This window comes from Colletotrichum aenigma, assembly GCF_013390185.1.
Source record: "Colletotrichum aenigma strain Cg56 chromosome Unknown KSG_Cg56_contig08, whole genome shotgun sequence".
NCBI classification, from domain to species: Eukaryota; Fungi; Ascomycota; class Sordariomycetes; order Glomerellales; family Glomerellaceae; genus Colletotrichum; species Colletotrichum aenigma.
The window spans coordinates 1567551-1585630 of record NW_023500914.1 but is presented as its reverse complement, the minus strand read 5'-3'; the positions used below and the strand labels follow the sequence as shown (position 1 = coordinate 1585630).

Here is an 18080-nt window from a genome sequence, read left to right as displayed (position 1 = left end):
GTCTGGGGAATGCAGGCTAGGACCGGCGGCACCGGGGTGGCTTGGCTCCCAACGACGTGGATCATCTGGAGACCTTAAAGGAGTGCCTGGGCTTGTCCTGCCGGGGATAACATTCTGGACCCTTCATCCAATCTGCACTTTGATTCAACGTCGTCGAACCTCAAAATTTGAGCGACCATCGCTGCTCCCGCCGCTTGAAAGTCTGCAGAAACTTGGCCCTGTGGTCTACATTTCGGATTCTGTTCTTTCCATCGTACCCTCGTCAGCTCAAGATGCGCCAGAGAACGCCGCATCGGAAATCACGGTTCGGCTGCAAGGAGTGCAAACAGCGCCACGTGAAATGCGACGAGAGCCGCCCGTCATGCGTCAACTGTTCTACGGCGCTCCGGCGGTGCTCATATCTCGACACCGTAACGACTCTACCTTCGCCATCGGCATTTATGTACCAATGCCCGAGCCCAGCTGCATCAACAGAGTCGTCGGCTGCAGCAGCTGGCTCTATCCCAATGGAGCAACCCTTGTACCGGCCACAGTATCCACCAACAGAGCCGTATGACCTTCTCCATATGGAGCTGCTCTTCCATTTTGAGCACGAGCTAAGGGCCGAGATGGAGTTTGGAGACTCGACACGGGAAAATTTTCAACGGATGTCCATCAAGCAAGCACTCGGCACGCCATATCTCATGGACGAACTCCTAGCACTATCAGCCGCTCATATGAGCACCCTTCCTGGAAAGGACCAAGCATTTTACCGAGCCGAAGCAACACGACTTCAAACAAGAGCCTTATCGCAGTTCAATCTTGCCAAAGCTGAGGTCTCAAACGAGAACTTCCTTGCAATATTTCTCTACTCGACTTGGCTCGGCCAACATGTCTTGTTCGACACCTTCATTCACCAAGGCAATTTCGCGACAGTGTTGGATAAGTTGGTGCACTGCATGAACCTCCACCGTGGCATTCGCACCATCGTCGCCGGGTCCTGGAGTATTCTGCGAGGTCATCTTGTGGCACACCTAGGCCCAGATTCACCGTTTGTGGATAGTATCATCATCGAGCCAGACGCGATGGAAAGGGGCAGCGAATGCGCGGGTCTGGTGGAACTTTTCGATAAAAGCGATCTCGGCGAGTCAACGCGCTCGGCATGTCGTGAAGCGATTGATGCACTGCAGCTCATGTTTGACGTGCAAAATAAGCCTGGAATATCCCCAGGCAGACGGCGAGCGACCGTACAAGAGTGGTCAATCAGAGTTCCAACGGAGTATGTCAATTTGTTAGACCAGCAGAGGCCGGAAGCCCTTGTGGTACTGGCGTACTGGGCCGTCCTTCTACATTTGTCAAGGGAGTACTGGGCATATGCAAATGCTGGCAAGGCTCTTGTCCAGTCTATCTCTGCTCATCTTGGCACATATTGGAGTGAGTGGCTGGCTTGGCCGCAGAAGATGGTGGATGGGCTTAGTGCATGTACTCCCGTTGATCCTTCTTTACAATAACACTTGAGCTGATTCCGGTTTTTTACACTCACGTCTATGCATACATTGTTGCCCCTCATTTATTCTCACCTAAAGTTGCGGTATGCAGCTGCAAGGCTGCTCCATCTTGGGTAAGTACAGTCGATAAAAGTCTCCGGCTAGAGACCTTCACCTCGCACGAGCAGAAAGATGAACCTTCATCTCAGTCTTGTGCCAAGTGGTGAACATCTTCTGTCGTCCCAGCCATCCAGCACTGTCAGGGTGCAACTTCATGTCAAAGTTCCATACGACGCGTGCGAGAATGACGCGGATCTCAGCGTACGCCAAGCTGCATATATATGTCAGATCTCATATCAAGAGAGACATCAGGGGCCTAGGTCATGACTTACTTCTTGCCAATGCAGTTTCGCGGACCGAAGGAAAACGGCTGGGCGGCACTCTTCTTGTCTGACTCGAAACGCTCATCGCCTAGCCAGCGCTCAGGATGGAACCCATCGTGCTCGCGGAAGTTGACCGGGGAGCGGTTGACGGATAAGTGATGCACGCCGACGGAGTAGCCACCAGCAACGAACTCGCCGCAAACGGTTCTTCCACCATCAGGAACGACTCGAGGGAAGGTGCCGGGCCCCGGGGGCCCAAGGCGAAGAGCCTCCTCGATAACGGCGTTGAGATAGCTGAGCTTGGCTGTGCTTTGGATAGTGATGTCCTCCTCCTTTTCGAAGGTGTCACGAATCTCAGCAGTCAGCTTTGCCAACGTGTCGGGATTTTCGCAGAGGTAGTAGGTTGCGGTGGTCAGCGCTGTGGCTGTGGTCTCACTTCCGGCGACGATGAGGACCTGGGCAGCGGCGTAGATTTCTTCCATGGCCATGCCCTTTTCGTCAGTTCCTTGGAGAACATAGTACACTGCACCATTGGTCAGCAGCTTCTTCACGATGTCCGACGGCGAGACACTTACTGAAGTCAGGGCGTTCAGTCTTCTTCTCCAACCGCTTGTTCACGCGCTCAACACCGAAGTTGAACTGGGCAACTCTCGTTTTTATGAGGCGGCGGGGAATGAGAAGCAGCAGCATCTCAGACAACGGCGAGGGGAAACGACGAGCGGCGCGGAGGTAGGTACCGGCCTGGAAGATGTCGAAGACGGCATGAAGCCACCAATGCCATTGCGCATCCCGAAGACAGTAGAAAGGTTCACCGAAAGCCAGATCACCAATGATGTCGAAGGTGGTGAAGTTGTACCATGAGTTCATGTCCACCAACGATGTGTCGGGACTTGAGACTTGGCCGTGAAGCTGATGGACCAGAAGGTTGACATAGCCGGTGATGACGGACTCTTGAGCCTTCAGTGCCTTGTCGGAGAAGGCTGGGTTCTGGAGCTGACGCATACGCTTATGACCGGCATCGTCGGCAGTGAGAATGTTCTCAACACCATTTACATTCTTGTTCCACCATTGGGCGTCCTTCTCGTAGTTGCCATTACCTTCCCGATTGGGAAAGCCTGATTCATGTTAGCTAATGTAAAGACTCAACTAATGGGTATGGAAACAGACCATAGATAGCCTGCCAGGCTTGACTGGAAGTGTACGAAAGCTCGCCCGGAGCAATTCGGACGACTTCGCCATACTTCTCGTGCCATTCCTTGACCTTCCAGTGACTTACCCCACGGACATCGTACCAGAGATAGTAAGCGCGGGTAACTCCAGCCAGCTTCGGACCAGGATAGTGGCGAAGTGGATGTAGGAATGCGTTGTAAACGCACTTGGCGACAACTCCCAAGATCGCCTGGGATCGAGCCAGGTTAGTATCAATCTGTTAGTCAAGTTTTCGTCCCTCAGACCTACCAGAAGCACAATAATTCCAAGCACCGCCATTGCAGCTAGTCAGTGAGGTTGCAAGACCCCGCCTGTGTACGATACCGCGCGGAGGCCTTTGGGCATATGAAACGAACGGAGCAAGGCGTAGCCGACGGATCACCTGACAAGGGCAAGAATAATCTCATGCGCAGCTGTCCACGAGTACTCGGGATGTGGAAACGGCATCACGTTCCCAAAGGGGGAGGGAATCACGCCCGTAATATGACGCATCGCCGCTGTCGGGTGTGGGAACCGCTTGGCGAGTCATACAGACAGCTCCCTATCAAGAAATCAATTCGCGGCGTCAGCGTACTGTTATCTGTCAATCAAGCAGGTGCTTAAACTTTCGGTCAAAGGATCCGCTGCCATTGTCACCCCGCACCGTGGGCTTGGGAGCGGATGGCCCCGAACTTCACGAACCTACGCCGTTACGCTTGGACGGACTGGGCAGCGATGGGACGTTCGTCGATGCTCATCTTGGCTTCTGGGGTAATCGTGGAGGGCGGCTGACTCGCCGCCGGCCAAGCAATTTAATATACTTTAGCGATTACTGTCGGGACCCGTTTCTTCCACTGATATGAATAGATATCAAAGCTTCGATCTGTGGGGGCAGCTTGTGGCTGCGGTGCCGCGCTGTCGCACGAATGTGACAATACGGAATTACTCGTCACCGTTGTCGGAGTCGTCGTCGGAGCTGTCCCGGCCGGCAGGTGAGGTCTTATCCAGGCAATGCCTGCTCACTGGTCGTATGCCCTGGACGATCAACTCGTTCTCGGACGAACACTCCCAGGGTGCCCTGGTCGGGCGTAGATATCGCGAAACGTGACAGGCCTGCGCGAAACATCTACCCTGTTGTGTGCCGATTCCCTGGCGGTGTACCTTTGCTGTTCAACCTCCACATGGGATGAACCAATGAGCTGTAAGCCATCGAAGATGCAGCTCCCAGTGTAATGGAAGAGATATGCAAAGGCGAGGAGGTAATGGAGGTAATGTGGTCGCATGTGATAAATTGAGGAGCTTGATTCTCCAGAACCAAGGCTCAGCTCTCAACAATACTCTACTTTCGTGTTCAGCAGCTTCAACGCCCTTCGAATTATACCACAGTCTTTTTGTTCAACAGCCGCCAAAATGGGTGAAATGATCATGTCAAATGAGCCCTGGGACTTCTTGAACTCGGTTCTCCGGTTCAGGGACGACGACTCCCAGTTCTGGTGGGACAGGACAGGGCGCATGTTCTCCAAGCTCCTGAAGTACGCCGGCTACAGCGCAGCAGAGCAGTACCGCGAGCTCAACTTTTACTCCCTCTTCGTCGCCCCTGAACTTGGCCCTTCTCCAGATTGCCACGGCAATGTCAGGAGATGGAGGAGTCCTGGGACGCCAGACTCCACGCCGATCGACTTCAGCTGGGAATGGGGAAGAGATAACCATGCTGTCGTGAGGTATAGCTTCGAGCCCATCGGCGCACATGCCGGCACGGAGCTAGATCCTCTCAACAGGTATGCGACAAACGACTGGATCTTCAAGCTCCAACAGCAGAAGATGGTGCCGGGTCTGGATCTGGAGTGGTACAAGCACTTCACGAACCAGATCCTGCAGCATGACAACCGCACATCCAAGACAGTTGACTGCTTCGTCGAGGAGACAACACCCAAGGCGGGCACTGTGGTCGCACTCGACATTGAGAAGACCGGCCCTGTCATGAAGATTTACATCTACCCCGGACTCAAGGCGGAGGAACTGGGCATCAGCAACCTCGAGCTTGTAGAGCGCTCCATCCGCAGCCTGCCGCCAAATCAGTTCAACTCCCTCAATGCTGAGCCCCTCTTCGACTTCCTCCGGGAAGGGACAGAGAAGTACAACTTCGAGACGGGCATCCTCGCCATTGACTGTCTGGCGCCCAAGGATGCTCGCATCAAGGTGTACATGAGAGCCCGCCACACTACCTTTGAGTACATGATGGACTGCATCACACTCGGCGGCCGCCTCGACATGTCAGGGGAGGCCATCGAGGATCTCAAGGACTTCTGGAAGACATTCCTCGGAGACGCCTCGGATATGCTTCCCGACGACGCGCCTGGCAGAGCTAGCCCCGGCTTCTACTACACCCTCGGCTGCGGCAAGGCCATCTCGCCCAAGGTGTACATCTCTCCGCAGTATTTCTGCAAGAGCGACGTGGATGTGCTGTCCCGCCTCCGCAAGTTCTTCTCCACACGCCGATCGGATCAGATGATGGACAACTACGAAGCAGCCATGGTCGATATCTTGTAAGTTACCATCACGCCATCGATCTAGATCTTTAATCCCCGTGCTGACGTCTCCACAGCGGTACCAAGACGCTGGATTCCCGGTGCGGCAGCCACTACTATGTTGGTTGCGCGTTGGCCAAGGGTCAGCTGAGAGTGGTCACTTATCTCAGCCCCCAGTCCTTCGATTGTGAGAAGGATAAGATCTGCTCACGTAAGCCGTAGACGAAGGATTCGAATGCTTGTTTGGAGTCGTGTTTTGTCTGTCTTACCTAGTTGATATCCAGAAGAGTTTATTGGTGTTGTGTATTGTGGATCAAAGTGCTGGTTAAGTGAAATCTCAAACTGTACATAACATACATTCAAATAAAATATTGCATGCCACTTTACATTGTTCAATTAGCAACCTTGATGTTTCTTTGGTGTTTAGTTGAATCTTGGCCGACGTTGAACTTGGGTTTCGGCTATGAAGCTATGTCATCATGCCTAAGAAGCTTGGCATGCACTGACCAGTGGTCGCGACAGGGCTTTGGTTGCATCTTTTGTGAGAAGCGAGCAGCATACTTTCGGCTCCTTATTGACGTTGAACTCTATTATAGCTAATGACGCATCTATGCATTTACCTCCCCAAACATTCCGATAAAATGTTCCATCAAAGCTCCTCTATGTTTTATGTGCTTTTGCTGACGTCTAGCTCTAGTGCAGCCTTCTCTAACAAATCGCAAGCCCTTTTCGCACCGCCCTGTGCATTCAACTCCTCCCCGATTCTAGTCGCATTGTCCTTGTAACTTGAGTCATTGAGAATCTTGTAGACCGCCTCCTTGACCTGGGTCACAGAAGGGTTGTCTGTCTTCAAGTCGATACCTGCCCCAACCCACGACACCCGTGCAGACGTGTCCTTCTTGTCCTCTGATGTACCAGCGCAGATGAGAGGAACGCCGTGGGACAGTGCTTGTGTGACGCTGCCGTAACCACCGTTGGTGATGAGTAGTCTCGTGCGCGGGAGGAGCTGGTCGTAAGGGACCCAATCCGCGATGCGGACGTTGTCTTCAATCTGCACCTTCGCTCGGATCTCGTCTCCAAGCTTTGACGGCACCACTATCAGGAAGCGCTTGTCTTCTTGCAGTGCCTGGAGTCCAGGAATGATGAGCGACGTCGGGTCCATGGCAAAGGTTCCCTGCGTGAGGAAAAGAATGTCCTGTCCCTTCGAGGGCGCGCTGAGCACATCATCCCACCACTCAGGCAAGTTGGCGTTTGAGCTGCCGATCTTTGCAACCAAGGGCCCGACATAGTGTGCTTGAGGGATGATGGGCTCGGGCCCTTCTTGAAATTCAAGCGATGGGCACGAAGCCTGGATATGCAGGAATGGGCTGTATGAGAATGCATCTGTGGGCTTCAGCGGCGGCAGGCCTAAATTCTCTCTCTCAGGGTTGATGACCGGCAGAACCAGCCGCGGTTGACTCAGGAGCATGCCGAGGGCAGACTGCGCCGGATGCGCGGTGGGCTCGGGCCCGACCTCCGGGAGGTACAGAGGCACAACTCCGAGCGTCGCGTAGGATGGGATCTCTCCAAGTTCGTACACAGCTGCCATGCCCTGCGGGAGTGCATCATTCAAGACATAGTCAGGCTTGAATGTCTTCAGCAATCTGCGGATATCAGCCACTTGGGCCGTGAGGCGCCCGCCGAACATGACCTCCGCTGTCTCTGCCATGTCCTTCGGATCTGCACCGTCAAGATTGGCATCGACCTTGATCACATTCTCCGCCGGGACGAACTTCGCTCCCGAAGCAACAACTCGGGCTTCTTGGGGAGCGATCGTTGTCCAAACGACTTCGTGCCCTCGCTCAACGAGCTCCCGCGCAACTGCCTGCATGGGCAGGACATGGCCAGTGGCCGAGAAGCAATGGAGCAAGAACTTCAGCGGTCGTCGATCCTTTGCTGCGGCCGTGCCCATGTCATCTGGTGTTGATAGATGCATTTTCGTGATTGGATTGTCGGTGAGACTTGAGGTTGGCTGTTTTGAGACGACGTGGCTGAACTCAGCGATTGGATGAACAGCCTGGCGTATTCACAAGCCAACGGACACTTTCGCGCTGCAGCTGAGACACTCTCTCTTGCATTTAGGAGGGATAAACGGCTTATCGATGCATTGGCATTTCCGAGCTTCTGATTCGTCGATGCATGTTGATGTGTCAAAGCCCGCGCAACAGGGAAGGTTGAGGGGGAATTATCAAGCTATCTACCGAGATCGGGTGCGTAACCAGGATGATTCATGATAGGGTATCAAGTGATTGATTTCCAGAAGCACGAGAGAAGAAACAAGTCCGCTGCGGATCTCTGATAGCGACGTAAACTCAAAATATTACCCCGGACATTTGGAACCCACTCGCATGAGTCGCAGTCGACCGGCGGCGGCAGGCGAGTCATGCGTGGCGATGGAGTCGTAGATAACACGACGTGGCAAGGGGTTGGGGCTATCCCCTCCCTCCACCAGGGTTAAACCGGCAGTTGAGAATACTAGAGATGGATCACCGCACGTGGACGGGAGGGAGGTAGGGTCACGAGTAAAAGGTCCGCAACACCGCCCTTGAACCAAGCTGCTGCAGCGGAGCGAACCCGACAAACCTTCCTGTGGCAACATACCGATCTGTTGCATACGAAAAATGTCCCGCGCTGTCGATAAACTTCCCGCGCCCGCAGAAGAGCGGCCTATGAAGGTTATTGGACTTGGTCCAAGCAGGTAAGTTTAGACGAAAGCTGCATCAGATATGTTGGTGGCGGGGGCTAAGTGTTGCGCAGAACAGGCACTCTTGGGCTATGGCAGGCCCTGAAAACATTGGGCTACAAGCCTTTTCACATCTCAGAATTGCTCCCCTATGGCTTTCAGCAAATGAGGGCGCTTCAAGAGGCTATCATCGCCAATGATACGGACAAGCCTTTTGGTCGTGCTGAGTTCGATAAGCTGTTTGCTGGTTACGACGTGAGTGATTATATTCATAACTTGGGTTCAGTGACGAGAAGAATCCGGATTGACTAATTGAAACCCAGTGTATTGTTGAGAGCCCCTGCTATCTGTGCCCCAACATTGTCACGGAGTATTTGGAAGATCCCAACGTCAAGTTCATCTTGACCGAGCGGACACCAGAGTCTTGGGCCAAGTCCATTGCTGGATCTCTAGGTGCATACCATGCGAAGCTCGCACAACCGCCTCTGTCAGTTGTCAGATACTTCGATAGCTTCGTCTGGGAGTTGAGGGCGCTTTTCAAGGCCATGTCACATAGATGGTCTGGTGGCCTCGAGCCCAGCGATCCTGGCTTCAAGGACGCCATGGCCAAGAGCTACACTGAATAGTAAGTCACATCCTCACCCCGATTCTCCCAAGCCTAGCCCCTGACTGACATTTTCATAGCCTTACAAGCGTCAAGGCTCTTGTGCCGCCCGAGAGATTGCTTGTATTGAATCTCGAGAAGGGTTTCGGTTGGGAGGAAATCTGCACCTTCCTGGGCCATGAAGTCCCAGAGGAGCCGTATCCTCGCATCAACGCGATGGCTGACTTCCACGTCGCTGCGGAGATGGTCCTTGCCCCCGCCGTCAAGAAAACCATGCGCATCTTCTCATCCGCTGGAGTCGCTCTGGCTGGTGTCGCCATATGGTACTGGCAACGCAGGAGATAGGCCACTCTCCGTTTGTGTACGAGCCTCAAGCTTAAGGAGGACATTGACGTTTCCTGGCAACGGCCCAAATGATGTGTCTGAGGTTAATGATACCCACGGAAAGGACAAACAATCAGGTCGAGGTGTAGAGTCTGAGCATAGATAATAGCGATCGCATAATTCATTCTACCCATTCAATTGCTAGCTAGCTTCAAGCTATGGATCATATAACCCTTTTCTGTAGCTGCACAGATGCAACTATTGAGCCCCCTGCGGGTCATAAGCAGATACCTCCACCTCGATGCGCATCCCTGGTTGCCCAAGTTTCGCGACGCCGACGCCTGTCAGGATAGGCGCGTGATCAGGTGCCCATTTCTTCATGTTCTCTACCATCCGACCAATGCCCTCTGAGGTCCACGCTTCATCGAGAGCGTAGACACGAATTCGGAAAACCTGTGACCAACCCTTTCCCCCAGCATCCTTCAAGGCCAAGTCTACATTGGAGAATGCTTGGTCGATTTCATCCAAAAGATCAGAGTGAACCTTTCCTGTTGTCGGATCCCAGCCGCCTAGATGGGGCAAGGTAAGCATGGGCATGAAGAAAGCCTTCATACTCTCGAACGAAATTGGAGGAACTGCGCACCTTGGCCTGATATCTCGATGTTGTCTCCGACTCGGACAGCTTGACTGTAGTGCATCTCCTCAAGCAGGGTCTTGCCATAGTCGCTGTAAGAGAAATACTTGAGTCCAGACATTGTGTTTGTAGTATGGGGGTATGGTTGAGATAAAGAGCTCGAAAATGAAGGTTCTGCGTGTCAGAGACTTGTTTGCCTTATATCAGACTGATGTATTTGAGTTGACATGGATTATTGGAAAGTGGAATGGGTAGCATTTATGATCGGTGAATTATGACCATCATCAATACACATCAATACACTGCAATCACCGACGCAACTTGGCGTTCTTGGCCAACATCTTCGCGCGGGGGGATTCATCGCCGGCTTAGTAACTCTTCACTGATCAGAACTGGACAAGAGTACGATGGTTTAGAGTATACCCTGTAACCCTCGAAGGATTCAACCATGCGATGGCTGAGCGAGGCACGAAAAGCATTGCCAAGGCGGCTCAGCACTCCCACTTACTAATACAGTCGGGACAATGTTCGCCGGTCTCTTTTGCAGCCAGCAATTGAGTCGAAAAACCGGCGAAACGGCGCTAATACTATGCCGAAGATTATGTCAGGAGGCACCTACGATCAGACCATTGGATCGGCGCCAAGGGGAGAAGGATTCGGCTGCCAAGTCAGGCAAGCCAGATTTCCCCAGGCATGCTAGGCTGCGCTTCCGCGCCTTAGGCGGGAGCGCGACCGGTGGAATTACGTGCGCGACTGGGTTCGACTTTAGCGCAATCTCAATGCGGCTGGTGAGGCTCGCCGCATTCCTCACTCCCGCCGCCGGCCTCTGATCGATCGGCTCAGAGCTTTGTCTCAGTCACAAGAGTCAATGATTTCATCACCTCGGGCCGAGCACCCCCTGCCAAAGTCTTATACTTGTGGAATGCTTGATTATATCACTGCTCTGTCACCATGTACAATCTGGCGCCCTCTTATTCACGTTCCCGGAAGAGTCCCGGAGCATGCCCGAGGATGCCCCACCTACCGGCCCCGAGGTTTGCAGGTGACGGCCGTGGGTGGCCTCAAGCTCGGACCCGCCTCAGGAAGATCGCCGCAGCCGCGGCTATGACCGGCACGGCGCCGTACTTCAAGAGCGCCAATAAACCCTGCTTGAGCTGTTGGTCCTTGAACTCCCTCGTCCACTTTTCAAACTCAACCGAGTCGTTGAGATGAGGAAACGGCTTGTCGGGCACATCCTTGCCCAAGAACGTGCACAAAGGTTCCCAGCCAGACCCCAGCTTGTATTCTAGCAGCCGCTCTTTAGGAACAACTCTCCGAATCTTCTCGGCGTGTTCCAAGTTTGTCTTCTTGAGATTCTCGCGCCAGCTGCTGATGTCGTGAGCGTCGAAGATCTTGTACAACACCTTCTGTGTCATGATCGTTGGCTGTGGATTCTTGAAGCGCTCGAAAATGTTGATAACCACCCATGCCTGCCAGTCAGAGAATGGAGCCACGACACATTCGTTGAAGGACCTGTACCAGCTGTCGATGTCCCGGTCAACGAGGACCACTTTCGCCTAGATGCAGTGATTAGTATCAAGCTTGACCAGGTGAGACTTGAAAGAGTTCGCTCACTTCTGGGTAGGCCTCAAGCAAGTCATCCGTGAACCCAAGCACAGGGCAGTCCGACAGAACGGCCCATCCCTTGAGGATCTCATCGAATTCCTTTCGTCCAAAAGGTCTTCCCTTCCCTTCATACTTGGCAAGATATGCTTCTGTCCAGGCCTTTTGGTCTTCAGGTCGTAACATGTACTCGAAGCCATGGTAAGTCGGCAGTCCAAGCTCTTCGTAGGCAGCCTTCATAGATGTGCTGCCAGTTCTTGGCATGCTCAGGTGAAGAACCTGCACGCCAGATTCGAAAGTCATCGCGACGGTTGAATATGATTTGACCATGAAATTGGCCGGAAGTGGTCATCATGGCAGGCAGATAAGCCAGCTTAAGTAAAAGCAGCATCGTTCCACAGAAATGGTGCTAACGCGCAGGAGACTCATCGCAGTCGTGTGGTTCCTTCCCCGCCCATAATGGCTCTTCTGACCTCTAAGGGGTCTTGTGTGTTGCAGATACGCGCCCGGCATGCATCGCTGTGTTGGCACATCATTTTGGGATTACGCGCTCCGCCCACCGGTCTGGCAGCGGTTCATTCTGTTGGCTGCTGGCCGTGTTGCCACTTCAGAAAGCGACTTCCCGCATTAAGGGGACATTAGAAAGGCTACTAATCCACCAATGACAAAGCCCCTCTAATGGATTGCAACATGCACCTAAAGAATGACAACATCCGATGCAGCCAAGGCCGTCGGCATCGCCCATCCTTAGGTCTCGCAACAGCTGGGTACGCAGAACATTATGGCTATCAAGTGAGTCATCTACTGTGCGTCGAACAAATGCCCACCAAATTTGATAATATTCATGGATGCACCGACCTTCGCATGTGTTGTACATCACCTGCTCCCACTAGTAAGATTAAAACGTATGAGATTCGATTTTGTGACACGTAAGGTATCTCAGAGATATGCGCTCAGTTGGTACCAAACTGTCAATTGCTTTCCAACTTCAATTTTCTAATGATTGAAGCTGGAAGAAAAGTTCCAGAGTGATAATAATTCCTGACGGTAGGGTATAACCTGGAGTTTGTCTATGCTCATTGTCTGTACTAGGTACCTGTGTACGATCTCTTGATCACATCTTTGAAATACCTATAGGCGCGATCATTGTGAGTATGTACCTGGCTGCATAAAAATGTCTAGGCCATGTATGGTTCACGATCTTTTCTTTCTTAGGGCTGATTATGGCCCCCAAGGTTGCCTATTTTGCCTACTTATACCCCTGTCGCGCCGAACCTTAGTGCGGTGCCTAACTACCGCTATGGACATCTGGCTTTCTCCGTTTACCAACAGAAGAGCATCAAAAGACCGTCCTCACCCACCAACGATACGCACGAAGTCACAACTTCAAACAAATCGTAAAAAATCGTTATGGGTAATTATCTTTCAGTTTTCAAATCCCATAGTCTGCCGCTAAGGGTCGTGACGCCACCCGCAGATCAGCCCGACCTCACGCCCGTTCCCCAGTCATGGCATGAGTTCCACGAAGACACCTCAGAATGGATACCAGTGGTAAATGCCACTAGCCATAGCCTCTCAACCGAGCCGATCCAGGACTTTGACCCGGATTTGAAGTTAACGATAGCGACATGGAACGTCGACGCATTTGCCGAGCGTTCCGCCAAACGGCTGTCTTACCTCTTGTCCAGGATCCTCGACCACGCGCCGATTCCGGACGTCATCTTCCTCCAAGAGGTGAACAAGGGCATGTTGCCCCGAATTCTGATGAATCAGCAGATTTGCGACGGGTGGTATTCTAGCGAGAAAGACACGGTCAACTGGGGCGGCCATCTATTCGCGACCATGACGCTCGTGTCGAAGGCGCGGTTCGGACACCTAGGGAGAGCTCAGTACAGGGCGCTAGGGCAAGTTTCACGCATCAAGTATCGGTCGTATTACGGCAGAGACGCACTTTGCAGTGAGATATTCCTTCCGTCTAATCCCTCATCAATCCTGCGGCGTCCTCCATTCAAGCGCATCGAGCTCATCAACGTACATCTGGACTCGCTTGCCAGGATTCCGTCTCTGCGGCCCCATCAGCTTTGGCTTGCGTCAAAGATACTACGTGAGGCGGGCCACGGCCTGGTCGCGGGAGACTTCAACCCGGTTCTTCCAGAGGATGAAACGCTCATCGAAGGGAACCATCTTGTCGACGCTTGGAAGGCTGTCCATGGTGAAGAGCCTGGGTACACTTGGGGAGTTGACGGGACCGCGCCGTTCCCGCCTAATCGAATGGACAGGGTTGCGATGGTAGGCCTGACGCCTGTGCACATGGAGGTGATGCATCCAGATACCATCGTTGTTCAAAGTCCTGAGGTCACCGAGAAAAACGTACCTTGGAGTGACCACTCAGGCCTGAAATGTACTTTCACGATCAATCCATAATGGGGACTTGACGGCCCACTGAGTATTGGGAATTTGGATTCTGATTTCCACAGCTTAAAACTGCCAATTGGGTTTCTTGTATCAGCTTGGATTATTTTCTCTACAGCAAGATGGGGTTGCGAATGGTAAACCACTCGAGTAGGATGTCAACCTAATAATTCAATATTCAACCTACGTTAAAAACACCATAGAATTCTCATTTCCTGTATGGCCAAATTTATTACGTGCATGTTCGTGGTCTTCAATGTAAGCAAAATAGGGCCCCATCAGATTGATGGCTGCCTGCACTAGGCAGCGAAGTGCTGAAAGCCCCTGCGTGTGATTGGCCTGGTCGGACTTCATCAGCCTCTGTCCAATTTCATGTCATCTTCTTTCTTTCTTTCAGGAAATCGGCCATCTTCGATGTTTTCTCTCTTCATTCCAATGACCTGCTTAAACAAACCTAGTCCACCGGGCACGTAGCCTTTGAAGATGGAACATCTTCCTCTGCCACGCGACCCTATCAATGAGCATCCGGTCATTAAGCTCGCGACGGCTCAATTTCACAACCCCGGGCCATTCCTCGACTACCCAGACCGGCATGGCGCTCTTCTCAGCGGTCAATGTCCATACGTACCCAGTCAAGCCGATGCGTTCCAGGGCCGTTTCTCAGCCGGAGTCTCAAGCTACAACGTCCTCGATTACTACCAAGGATGGCTGTTCTTTGCGCTCATCAAGGAATTCGTCGAGGGTGAAGGCGAATATGATGCGCGAAAGAAAAGCATGTCTTTCACCTTCGACGACGACGGACAGTTGAGCAGTGCTGCGCTTTCGACCAAGTCGTTGCACGAGGACCTGACGGCATGGAGGGAAACCGGACGTCTATCGAGGATTCAGCGTGGCGACGAATATCACAAACATCTCGACGAATGCCTCGAGACGGCGTTCGAGGCCCTCGACAGCATTAATTCCAGATTCCCCGGCTTTCTTCGGGTCTTCAGAGATGAAATGATCTGTCTCGCGAGCGTGGCTGAGACACTGGACGTGGCGGTCCAGACGGCTCTGGAGCATGGGCCAGTGGCGGGTAAGACTCCGGTGACAATGTGCCCTGCTCTGACAGGATGGCTGGGCTCCGTCTCATTCCAGATGAACAATAAGCTAATGAGACTGCCGCTTAGAGATGAATCATGACGAACAGTACTTCCCAGCCGGACCCAAATATGGGTGGTTCTCAACGATTGCACCCCTCCTGGATCCGCTGAGCCCCGAGACTAAGAGGGCCATGGTCAACGCGGGATGGTGTCCCGGCGACATTGGCAAGATTAGGGACACCTTCACGAGCATTGAGGCGTTCTACTACCTGCAAAACTTCAAGGCCGACTCCACGGTGGCTGATCTACACAAGGACTGCCGAGAGTATGGGTGCAATGTTAGAATCCCCGCGGTGCCCAAACACGAGAGTCCTGGGTGCGAATGCCCAGGCATGATGACATTTGACGAGGAGCACCTCATCGAGATCTATCAAAAAGGGGACATTCCCTGCTTCGCCATCGGCAGGCTCGAGGACGGCGGTCTCGGGGTAGCATTAACCTCAATCAGCATCGACGAAGAGTCTCAGAAGGACCCCGAAAACCACTATGTCGCACTCTCACACGTGTGGTCTGAGGGGTTGGGAAATGTGCAAGCGAATGCACTGCCGTTCTGTCAACTCGCATATGTGATGCACTGGTCGATGATGGCCTATCAGGTGGTCGAAGATAAGCTACGGGAGGAGGACACGACGGGAACGGGAATCAACGTGCAGACGAAACCGAAAGTCCGGCAGATCAACCTGTGGATCGACACAATGTGCTGCCCCGCGACTCCGGGGTACGGTAAGAATTTGTGCTTGTCGAGGATGCGGGAGATTTATGCAAACGCTTATGCCGTCCTCGTCAAGAGCGCGGTCCTTCAGGCAACGAGTGTAAGGGACATCTTCGAAGACACCTCCAGGGGTCTCATCGATGTTGCCACGCACATTTATACGTCGCCGTGGATGCGTCGCATGTGGACGCTTCAGGAAGGCGTTCTCGCCGGCGCGTCACGAGCCCGAGGCTCTGGCGACCGGCTCTGCTTCGCGTTCCGCGACGGCCTCCTCTCCCTTGAATCAGTCGTCAACCTGCTGAAGCAGGCCCCAAAGCACGAAGCGTCCCTGGCCTTCCGCTTCATCGCAGAGTTCCGCGACCTCAGCGTCAGCATGTGGCAACTCCCCGACGAGACCAACACCCCCGGGCGCAAGGTGCACCCGTTGAACTTCTTCCTGCAAATGCTGGTCAACGCGCTCAAGCACCGCAGCTTGACGGTTGCGTCCGATGAGGTGATATGCCTGGCTACGCTGCTGGATCTGCGCATCAAGACGGCGCGCGGGGAGGCTGAGCTTCTTATCGGCGACGGGGAGACGCCCGAGGACGGGATGTGTCAATTGTGGCACAGGGTCGAGGCGCTGCAGGGCGCCGCTGGGCTGCCGGGTGACATCATCTTCTCGTGCGTCCCGCGTGTTCAGGTGCCCGGTTTCCGCTGGGCGCCCCGGACGTTGGCGCAGTATGCCAAATACGGGAACATGTTTGTCTTGCCTTCGAGCCCCTACCCGGCGAGGATCGAAGATGAGGGCCTGAGAGTGAGGTTTCCCGGCGCGAAGCTCAACTGCTTCGTTGGCCTGGATATGGTGGGAAGGCTGCTCCCCACGGAACCGGGATCGACTGATGAGAACGGTGATGGGCATGGTAGAGATGCAGAAGCAGGAGGCGAAACGGTCGTCCCACGCGCCCTGATGATCAAGGTCCCGACGGACGGTGATCAGTGGTATGCAGTTCACGTCTACGAGGAACCAAAAGACGGAAAAGAGGATGGGAGTTATCCACGATCATCGGGGGAAGATGAGGAATCAAGGCCAAAAGCAATCGCAGATCGGCACGATGATCTGGTGCAGCTCATCAGGAACAGCTCTGTCGCCCTGGTTTTCCGGCCCGGTGAGGTGATCACTGGACCCGGTCTACTGGTGTCCATGCCGAAATCGCCGTCTTCGGAAGAGCTAGGGGCCGGGTTAGCGATGCTAAGTCTGAACCCAGAGCCGCTTCGGGTGCACGGCGAGTTTCCCGTGCAGATCAGACCCCTTGTCGGACGGTCCTGCGTCGTTGCCGACGCGACGGTACGGTGCGTCGAGGGGCTGCAGGAAGCAGTTGTGGCTGAGGCGAGACAGCGCGGGGAGGATGTTGCCGTTAGCGATGTTTGGGATGATCAGGAGATTGTAGCCCGGCTGCTTCGCGGAACGGCCGAAGGCTTGATGGGATCGTCAGAGGATTTAAAGAAGGCGCTCTATTTTGAGGTGCTGAATAGGAGAGCTTCTTCGACAGACGAGGCGGCGCTTAAAATCTTCTTCAAATATGTCCGTCATATGGCATATTTTGGTGGAGGCATGAAGGGAGAGGCATATTTTGAGGATCAAGAATGGTGGGTGGACTGAGCTTGGAGGTGACACAAGTAGCTTGAAGACAAGAGCGCCCGCTCACACGTTTAAGACTAGCTCAGTGTCCAAATCAAGAGAGGGTAAATTAGCAGTAAAACACTGTAAGACCATGTCATGCTGCAATTGGAAGGTGCGAGGCCGCAAAATTGCGCAAATAACACGGTTGATAGAGTGACTGGAAATGGCAATCTGATAACTACGTAGCAATCTCTAGCAGATAACATCAATGAGCTTTCAAAAAGGGTGATGCTACAGTAACGGGGCCGGGCTGACATCGATGATGAGAGTTGAGGACCGAGGTCAACATCGTAGGGATGACAAAGCGTGGAGGGCGCCATACTAGAAAACCAAGTACCGCCAATTCTACATAACGCACGCCATATCAAACGTCTTTTGGGTTGATGTTCGTGGCGTTGGAGAGGCTGAAGCTATCGTGAAATCGGCGGTAGGTACCTCGTTTGAGGGGCGACGATGTTCAAGATGTGGCGATCAAGCAGACACGTTCGCTCGAAATCGATGACTGGAAAGGCTTGAAATGGCTGTGAGACATTCGATAGCCGAGAACAGAGGCGTCAAAACTCCACCAAACAAATGACGTTTATTTCATGAAAGCAGATCCAACCATGTAAGACATCAGACTAGGCCAGATGGCTTGGCGGCCCGGTGAGATTGGATCGCATACCACTTACTGAATGCGTGACACCCCCAAGCTCAAGAGTGC

The 18080-nt window shown here is 53.3% G+C and overlaps 9 protein-coding genes across 9 annotated transcripts; 5 read left to right on the top strand and 4 right to left on the bottom strand.

Moving 5' to 3' along the window:
• Positions 1–506: 506 nt before the first annotated feature.
• CGCA056_v011958 (uncharacterized protein) lies at positions 507–1490 on the top strand (the record flags this gene model as incomplete). Its single annotated transcript, XM_037327202.1, has 1 exon — positions 507–1490. The coding sequence occupies one exon, from the start codon at positions 507–509 to the stop codon at positions 1488–1490; it is 984 nt and encodes a 327-aa protein (XP_037173958.1).
• Positions 1491–1637: 147 nt separating this feature from the next.
• On the bottom strand, positions 1638–3337 carry aclL-0 (Cytochrome P450 monooxygenase aclL; the record flags this gene model as incomplete). Its single annotated transcript, XM_037327201.1, has 5 exons — positions 1638–1797; positions 1859–2372; positions 2425–2964; positions 3017–3248; positions 3308–3337. The coding sequence occupies 5 exons, from the start codon at positions 3335–3337 to the stop codon at positions 1638–1640; spliced, it is 1476 nt and encodes a 491-aa protein (XP_037173953.1).
• A 1110-nt stretch (positions 3338–4447) lies between these two features.
• sirD (4-O-dimethylallyl-L-tyrosine synthase) lies at positions 4448–5787 on the top strand (the record flags this gene model as incomplete). The annotated part of the gene is made up of 2 exons (XM_037327200.1): positions 4448–5583; positions 5643–5787. 2 exons carry the CDS (start codon positions 4448–4450, stop codon positions 5785–5787), a joined length of 1281 nt encoding a protein of 426 aa, XP_037173954.1.
• A 445-nt stretch (positions 5788–6232) lies between these two features.
• rebG-1 (4'-demethylrebeccamycin synthase) lies at positions 6233–7540 on the bottom strand (the record flags this gene model as incomplete). The annotated part of the gene is made up of 1 exon (XM_037327199.1): positions 6233–7540. The coding sequence occupies one exon, from the start codon at positions 7538–7540 to the stop codon at positions 6233–6235; it is 1308 nt and encodes a 435-aa protein (XP_037173955.1).
• A 685-nt stretch (positions 7541–8225) lies between these two features.
• On the top strand, positions 8226–9236 carry CGCA056_v011954 (uncharacterized protein; the record flags this gene model as incomplete). The annotated part of the gene is made up of 4 exons (XM_037327198.1): positions 8226–8302; positions 8362–8542; positions 8611–8912; positions 8972–9236. The coding sequence occupies 4 exons, from the start codon at positions 8226–8228 to the stop codon at positions 9234–9236; spliced, it is 825 nt and encodes a 274-aa protein (XP_037173956.1).
• A 237-nt stretch (positions 9237–9473) lies between these two features.
• CGCA056_v011953 (RutC family protein) lies at positions 9474–9970 on the bottom strand (the record flags this gene model as incomplete). Its single annotated transcript, XM_037327197.1, has 2 exons — positions 9474–9784; positions 9859–9970. 2 exons carry the CDS (start codon positions 9968–9970, stop codon positions 9474–9476), a joined length of 423 nt encoding a protein of 140 aa, XP_037174215.1.
• A 940-nt stretch (positions 9971–10910) lies between these two features.
• CGCA056_v011952 (uncharacterized protein) lies at positions 10911–11754 on the bottom strand (the record flags this gene model as incomplete). Its single annotated transcript, XM_037327196.1, has 2 exons — positions 10911–11405; positions 11464–11754. 2 exons carry the CDS (start codon positions 11752–11754, stop codon positions 10911–10913), a joined length of 786 nt encoding a protein of 261 aa, XP_037173950.1.
• Positions 11755–12861: 1107 nt separating this feature from the next.
• CGCA056_v011951 (uncharacterized protein) lies at positions 12862–13875 on the top strand (the record flags this gene model as incomplete). The annotated part of the gene is made up of 1 exon (XM_037327195.1): positions 12862–13875. The coding sequence occupies one exon, from the start codon at positions 12862–12864 to the stop codon at positions 13873–13875; it is 1014 nt and encodes a 337-aa protein (XP_037173951.1).
• Positions 13876–14346: 471 nt separating this feature from the next.
• On the top strand, positions 14347–17356 carry CGCA056_v011950 (uncharacterized protein; the record flags this gene model as incomplete). Its single annotated transcript, XM_037327194.1, has 2 exons — positions 14347–14938; positions 15033–17356. 2 exons carry the CDS (start codon positions 14347–14349, stop codon positions 17354–17356), a joined length of 2916 nt encoding a protein of 971 aa, XP_037173952.1.
• Positions 17357–18080: the final 724 nt, after the last annotated feature.